This window comes from Urocitellus parryii, chromosome 6 (genome assembly GCF_045843805.1).
Source record: "Urocitellus parryii isolate mUroPar1 chromosome 6, mUroPar1.hap1, whole genome shotgun sequence".
NCBI lineage: Eukaryota > Metazoa > Chordata > Mammalia > Rodentia > Sciuridae > Urocitellus > Urocitellus parryii.
In genome coordinates, this window is record NC_135536.1 from 133938918 (window position 1) to 133947010 (window position 8093).

At 48.3% G+C, this 8093-nt stretch overlaps 1 protein-coding gene across 1 annotated transcript; it reads left to right on the top strand.

Annotated features, from left to right (window-relative positions):
- Nucleotides 1-231: 231 nt before the first annotated feature.
- Nucleotides 232-7875, top strand: Rlbp1 (retinaldehyde binding protein 1; the record flags this gene model as incomplete). Its single annotated transcript, XM_026388235.2, is given in 6 exon segments — nt 232-363; nt 2008-2212; nt 4069-4247; nt 5682-5840; nt 7301-7411; nt 7717-7875. Coding segments are annotated over 6 exon segments (945 nt in total), but the record flags the coding sequence as incomplete, so codon positions are not given.
- Between the last annotated feature and the right edge of the window lie 218 nt (nt 7876-8093).

The window sequence follows — 8093 nt, forward strand, 5'->3', positions numbered from 1 at the left end:
CAGAGGCAATATGACAGAGGTGGTAAGTACCCTGGTTCTCCTTCCCTTTTGCCCTCTTTCCATCCTTTCCTGCTTCTCTATCATCTACACCCTACAACTTCTCTGTGGGCCCTGGTCCCCCAAAAGGGAAGGTGCTTACCAACAATCTTGGGCTCAAAAGTACTAGTTTAGGGTCTCAGAAGTCCTGCTTGCCTGGCTCACTCAGGCTGCTGTCCCTAACTCTTCTCTATCTAGGTGGGCACATTCCGCATGGTCCCTGAAGAAGAACAGGAGCTCCGGGCCCAGTTGGAGCAGCTCACAACCCAGGACCATGGGCCCGTCTTTGGCCCGTGCAGCCAACTGCCCCGCCACACCTTACAGAAGGTGAGGTGGCAGGTTTACGGTGAGGGCTAGCCTATGGGGGCAAAATGGGGTTGGCATGTGCGTATAAGGGTTAAGGACAGGATAGCATCCTCTGTCCTATAGAAATGGTCTAGCTTCACTCTCCAGGTCATCCTGGACCTGATAGATTGAATTGTTCCAGCAATCATTCTAGAGTTCAGGGCTACAGCAGCAGGCAGATCTGCATCCAAACTAGTTGAATCCAAGACTAGACTTGAGCCTCTGGAGTCAGATATGAGCAGCGCTGGTCTGAATGTGGCCCTTGTGAATAAGCATCCAACTGTTGTTGCCCCACTGGACAAGCAAGAGGACTGAGATCTGGATTCTGACCTGCTGTGTGATCTTGAGCAAATAACTTTCCCTCTCTAAGTCTCCCCTTCTGTAACTATGAAAGATGGTTGTTGGATTGGCTCAGAGATCATCAGACTCTGTGGAAGTTGGCAGAATTGCTTTGGGGTTACTGGAGAGGGTGAGAAGTGGCTGAGCTGTGCCTGGGCTCCTGATACCCATCCCTGCATCTCTGAACATCTCAAAGGAAAAGTATTCTTAGGTCCCTCAATTTGACTCAGTTTCCCCTCATGCTGATCAGGGAGAGAGCTGCCTGAGAAGTGGGGAGGTTTCCTATCTTTCCCAGCAAAGGGAAAGAAATGTGCAACTGTGGGGCGGGGGTGGGGGGGTGGGGTGAGGAGACAGGGAGGCCTCTGCTGGGGATCTTTGTTTTTAAAAAGATCAGAATTAAGTCTGGGAGGCTAAGTGTGTGACCCAACAGGAGTAGGGAGTCTCCTCTCCACTCCTGTTGTGAATGACCTTCACTCCAGCAGCCCTCAGTCTACTCATTTGAGAGATGGGATTTTAAGAAAACAACCCAACCAGGTGCAGTGCACACACCTGTGATCCCAACAACTGGGGAGGCTGAGACAGGTGGATCGCAAGTTCAAAGTCAGCCTCACCAAAAACAAGGCACTAAGCAACTCAGTGAGACACTGTCTCTAAATAAAATTCAAAATAGAGCTAGGGACGTGGCTCAGTGGTCGAGTGCCCCAGAGTCCAATCTCCAGTACCACCACCACCCATCAAAAAAGAAAGAGTGGGCTCAGCAATTTAGTAAGAACTTTCCTCAAAAATTGAAAGGATGGGGCTGGGGTTGTAGCTCAGTAGTAGAGCACTTACCTAGCATGTGTGAGGCACTGGGTTTGATTCTCAGCACCATATATAAATATATGAATAAAATAAAGGTCCATCAATGTCTAAAAAAGTAAAGGAAAATTAAAAGGGCTGGGGATGAGGATGATAAAGCACCCTTGGGTTCAATAATCCCCGGGGAAAAAACCAAATGAACAAAATCTAAACATGATGAGTTATGGCAATGATTAAAAGGCATAATTCATTTAAAGAACTTTACAGAGTGCTCAAAAAAGGAGTAGTAAGTGTAGATAGTTACTGTAGAACTGTAGGGACGCTTAGACTGTTGGCCATATCCTGTGAACAGAGCCAGGATGAACAGTTTCTCCAAACACCCTAAACTGAGAGGAGGCCAGTGCAGATGCTGCCCTTGTGGACCCCAGAGGCAAGTCTCCCACAGGGTGAGGCGAGCCTCATTACATATGCCCTTCTCCCCTGTTGTAGGCCAAGGATGAGCTGAACGAGAGGGAGGAGACTCGGGAGGACGTGGTGAGAGAACTGCAGGAGCTGGTGGAGGCACAGGCCACCTCTGGGGAGGAACTGGCCGTGGCGGTGGCGGAGAGGGTGCGAGACAGGGACAGCGCCTTTCTTCTTCGCTTCATCCGTGCACGGAAGTTCAACGTGGGCCGCGCCTACGAGCTGCTCAAAGGTGAGATGTGCGTGGTAGAGGGACCGTGGTGGGGAGGTGGGGCAGCTGTGGGGAGGTGGGAGGAGGGCATGAGGAGGGTGTCCATCTTCACCCAGGCACCGTGAATGTCCTTTCATGCTGTGGGTTTGTGCGGTGGAAAGTCACTCTCTCAGCCTCCAAATCCTTCTCAGTAAAATGGGAATCTGTGTGTGAACTAAACAGCTTCCAAGATCCCTTTCAGCTCTGTCAGTGAATGAGTGAATGAACGAATGTCTACATCAGGACCAGTTTCTTAGAGGAATATCTTCTTTCCCAGACTTTCGGACCCAATGGAATACCAAATTTGAATGAGGGGCTAGGAGTGTGGCTCAGTGGCAGAGCGCTTGTCTAACATGCTCTAGGCCCTGGGTTCCACATCCTCAGCTTTGCTAAAAAAGATAAAAAAAAAAGCATGACAGAGTGAGGAGTCTCCCCCAGGATTACCCCCACCACCTCCACCACCACCATGATTTGACTTTGGAATGCTCCAGAGAGTCATAGGTATGAGCTTCCCTCCTGGCAGTTACAATGGAAGTGAGGAGGGCGCTAACCCCAGGGTAGTATTACCCTGCCCCTGCTGGAAGGAGGAAAGGTTTTCCTAAAAAAAAGTCAAGTTTTTGATTCCTGGATAAGGAAGGGTCTGGGCAGGCCCTCTCTCTGCAGGCTGATTTTCCTTTTTCTTACTTCTTCCTTCCTTCCCCAAATTTTAATTCAGTACCATGCTGTGCCAACCACTGTTTTAGGCCAAGGAATGCAAAACAGATAAAGAATCCCTTGCCTTTGTAGGGCACGGGGTGGGGGTGGGGGCACACCTGTGATCCCAGCAACTTGGGAGGCTGAGGCAGGAGGATGGCAAGTTTGAGGCCAGCCTGGGCAACTTAGTGAGACTCTGTCTCAAAATATAGTAAAAAGGGGTGAGGGGTGTAGCTCAGCGGTTAAGCACCCTGGGTTCAATCCTAGTAACCCCCCCCCCACCAAAAAAAAACCCAAAAAACAAAAACAAAACACAAGCATCCTCTGCCTTCATGGAATTTATATTCTAACTGTGGAAATGAAAAATCAGATAAGTAAAAGCATATAGATTATTAGTGACAGGGACAAGGAGAAAAATAAAGGAGGTGGATAAAGTGGTCAGGAAGCCCCCAGTGCAAAGTGAGACCCTAAGAACATGAGATGTTTGGGAGAAAAGCAGGGAACAACAAGGCAAAGGCAAGGTGGTGGGATGTGACTGGAGTGTTCTGGAATAGTGAGGAGGTTGGGGTGGCAGGCACCAACCTTGGCAAATGCTCCCCGAACACCTCCTCCAGGTCCAGCCTCTCCAAAGTTCATGTTTGGTGGTGCAGATAGCCACAGAGGAAGGGACCTGTTCAGGATAGGTGAGGATGGAGTTTGTGGTCAGCGGAGGTGTTGCTGGAATCAGGAATGGCCTCTGCATCTTCCTTGGGGTTTGGATTTTATCTTTGGGGCCTTACCACAGCCCTGTCTACACCCCCACTCAGCTAACCCTGAGCCCAACTGAAAAACCTGTGCCTTGTCCCCATGGGAAAGAACATAACCAGCAATAACTATCCCTGTGTTTAGGACTACATAGTTTACACCCTGAGTCTTGTTTGATTGCCATACCATTTGGTGAGATAGGACAATATTATCATCCCATTTGTTGGAGAGGAAAATGGAGCTCAAATAGATTGAGAATCCTGTTTAGCTACACACAGGATGTGGAGGAGCCAGGAAGGAGCCCAGGTCTTCTTCTCCCACACTGTGTGCCTCCCTGGGAGGTGGGATGTATTAGGGTGGGGATGGCTCACTAAGGGGGCACTGGGTTCTTTTTCCACCAGGCTATGTTAACTTCCGGCTGCAGTACCCTGAACTCTTCGACAGCCTATCCCTGGAGGCTGTTCGCTGTACCATTGAGGCTGGCTACCCTGGTGTCCTCTCCAGTCGGGATAAGTATGGCCGAGTGGTCATGCTTTTCAAAATTGAGAACTGGCAATGTGAAGAAATCACCTTTGATGAGGTCAGTGGGAGCTCACCTGGCTCCTTCCCATCCTGTGGGTGAGCTGGGCTTCCTTCCCTAATCCTTGTCTCTAGTGAACCTTCATTCCTGATTCCTCAGGAAGCAAGGCCTATGGTGGGGAAAAGACAGGCAGCCACCTGTCACCTGGCCCTTCTGGTCAGGGGAAAATTCCTAGGATGTGCCAGGGCAGCTGGAAAGCCCAGGAGCTTTGCAAGCAGGGATCACTGGCCAATAGTACATGGCTGTCCCTGAGTGTCGTTGCCAAGTGCCAAACCGGGGCAGCAGCTGTGGGCCACGAGCAGAGGGCAGCCCTGCCAAATGCTTAAAGCTGAGAGAAAGAGAACAGGGATTAGTGGACTGTGTGGGCTGGAAGCGATTCTAGAAAGTTCCACCCTATTTAGCAGCTTGAGTTCTTTGTACTCATATTATGCGATTTTGTTTCTCTGAGCCCTTAAGAGGGCTGCCCTGAGCGGAAGAATTAAGGTCTATCTTGGGAGAACTTTGACATGTGCCACCAATGCTTAAATATGTTATTCAAATTAGAAAAAAATAGTACAAACTCAATTTAGAAAATGTTATCTAGATATCCTAACACAACTTATTTAAAAGTCCATCTTTTCCCAATGACTTGAGGTGTCACACTTACCATATTTTCATATGTACTTGGGTCTATTTCTGGATTTTCTATTTTGTTCCATTGGTCTCTCTTTTTATTTTTATTGTGGTACTAGGGATTGAACCCAGGAACACTGTGCCACTTAACTATATTGCATCCCTTTTTATTTTTTATTTTGAGACAGGCTCTTGTTAAGTTGCCTAGACTGACCTTGAACTTCTGATCCTTCTGCCTTAGCCTCTTGAGTTGCTGGGATTACAGGTGTGCGTCACTGAACCTGGTCATACACAAGTATTTTTCTTATAAAAATAGATCCATGTTGTACAATGATAGACCATGAGCATTTTCCTGTATCGTTAGTCCTCTGCATCATTTTAAACTTCTCTGAGGTATAAATGTACCATAATTTCACCAGTCCCTTATTGATGGACAGTTAGGTCCACTGGTTCCACTATTATAAGTATTTATGTTGAGTTAACCACTTTGGTGTCTATCCATGAATATAACATTCATTTTGGGGGGTATGTACCCACAGAGGGGAATGGTCCTACATGAAAACCTGTGGCAAATTCCTCCAGTAAAGAATGTACTGGGCTGGGGCTGTAGCTCAGTGGTAGAGTGCCCGCCTCACATCTGTGAGGCACTGGGTTCACTCCTCAGCACCACATAAAAAATAAATAAATAAAGATATTGTGTCCAACTACAACTAAAAAAATTAAAAAAAAAAAAGAATGTACCAATTAGCTCTTCTTTCAGGATCTTAAACCTTAATCATCTTTGCGGGTTGGATCTTATGCCCTGTCTACTCTGTGCTCCAGATCTTGCAGGCCTATTGTTTCATCCTGGAGAAGCTACTGGAGAATGAAGAAACTCAAATTAATGGCTTCTGTATCATTGAGAACTTTCAGGGCTTTACCATGCAGCAGGCCTCCAGGCTCCGGACTTCGGATCTCAGGAAGATGGTGGACATGCTCCAGGTGAGGCCTTGGGACCTACCATATAGGAACCTCCACAGGTGGGGTCCTGAGAGGCTAGGCCTGGTTTCCTACATTCATGGTGCTGGCTGGAACCTAAGATATTGACCCTCTAGTGCCATAAAGAACAATGACGACCACAGTCCCAACCACAGACACTTGCACATTGATGGAAAGTTTGCCAGGTGTACAGTCATTATGTCATTGGATCCTCCAGAGTGTTCTCCTCCTGTTTTTTTTTTTTTACAAACCTGGAAACTGAGGCTCAAAATTTTAAGTGACTTTTCTCAAGGTCACATGGTAATAAAGTGGTAGAGACTGGACTTGAAAACACACACACACACACACACACACACACACACACACATATTTGGTACTGGGGATTGAACTCAGGGCACTCAACCACTGAGCCACATCTCCAGTCCTTTTTAATTTTATTTAGAGACGGGGTCTCACTGAATTGCTTAGGGCCTCACTAAGTTGCTGAGTCTGGCTTTGAACTCGACATCCTCCTGCCTCAGCCTCCTGAGCCACTGGGATTACAGGCATGTGCCATCGTGCTCAGCCTGTTTGTTTTTTTGAGATAAGATCTTGGTAATGCTGCACAGGTTGGTCTCAAACTCCTGGGCTTAAGTGGGCCTCCTACTTCAGCCTCCCCAGTAGCTGAGACTGCAGGTGTGCACCGTGATGCCCAGCTTAAACCTACATTTTCTACCTGGAATCCCAGGCTTTCTGTCCATTATATCATGCTACCTCTCTTTGTGAATTTACCTTGAAGAAGGGATATCACCAATTCCCTGATGGCTACTCCTATATATACTGATGCATCAGCCATCCTTTCTTAGAGCTATTTTAGAGCTATTCTATGTGTATTGGGAGAGTTGAAAGGGAGGGTTGTCAGAAAGGTGAAAAGACAATGAGTCATGACCACAGTGTCTCTGTGGTCTATAATAGTTTGCAGTCCACTTGATGAGCAAGTGGGTCTGAAAACACTGCCACTAAAAAACCAAGCAAGTCTACCATTTCATTTATTTTTTAATTTTAATTTTAAAAAATATTTTTATTAGTTGTTGATGGACCTTTATTTTATTTATTTATTTACATGCAGTGCTGAGAATCAAACCCAGTGCCTCACACATGCTAGGCAAGTGCTCTGCCACTGAGCCACAACCCCAGCCCCCATTTTATTGTTCAATTAATTGTAGTTTTTTTTTGTTTGTTTGTTTTTAAATCTGGGGGAGAGGGTTGGGCATGTGACTTCTGGTGCTTCCTACCTGCCACTTGGAGCCACAGTGAAGCCGGGGCTCTTCACAGTGAAGCTGGCTGGCCTTCCATGGGGTGTTGGACTAGTTGGTCCTCATGCCATGAGGAGAGGCAGTCCCTGGGGTAGGGGGTGATGGGGAGCTTCTGAAGTCATTAGGACTGGGGTTGGGGGGGTCTGAAAACACTCTCTGTCACTGCAGGATTCCTTCCCAGCACGGTTCAAGGCCATCCACTTCATCCACCAGCCGTGGTACTTCACCACCACCTACAACGTGGTCAAGCCCTTCTTGAAGAGCAAGCTGCTTGAGAGGGTGAGTGCATGGCCTGCCAGGCAGGTGCTGGTGAGCTGGTGAGTGTGGGGCTGGAGCAGGAAAGAGCTCACGATACAAGAGGGGCGAGAGGGCAGTGGGATGAGGACCCCACCTGAGCCCTTCTTAGACTGTGCCCTGTTCCCAAGCTGAGTGGATCCCCCTGATTACACAACATGGAGGACAGTGGAGAAGGATGTCACCAGGCAAGATACCACGATGCGGCTTTATCCCTCTGTCCCTCTCCTGCCCTCATCCCTCATCCTCAGGGCACCTTTGGCTTAGCTGTCTTCCTTGCTTCCCTGCAGGTCTTTGTCCATGGAGATGACCTCTCTGGCTTCTTCCAGGAGATTGATGAGAACATTCTGCCAGCTGACTTTGGAGGCACGCAGCCCAAATATGATGGCAAAGCTGTGGCTGAGCTGCTCTTTGGCCCCCGGGTCCAGGCTGAAACCACAGCCTTGTGAGGACATGTCCAGCCATTTGAATTGTAGTTAGCATCCCTGGGCCTCTCCTCAGCCACCCTAGGCCTCTCCTCAGCCACCCTGGGCCTCTCCTCAGCCACCCTGGGCCTCTCCTCAGCCACCCTGCACCAAGGCTGGGAAAGGGCCTCCTGAGGTGACTTCCTAGGATTAGGTGAGCTCTGATGTCACCGTTTCCCCAAATTTGGGTCAGGGCAGTAAAG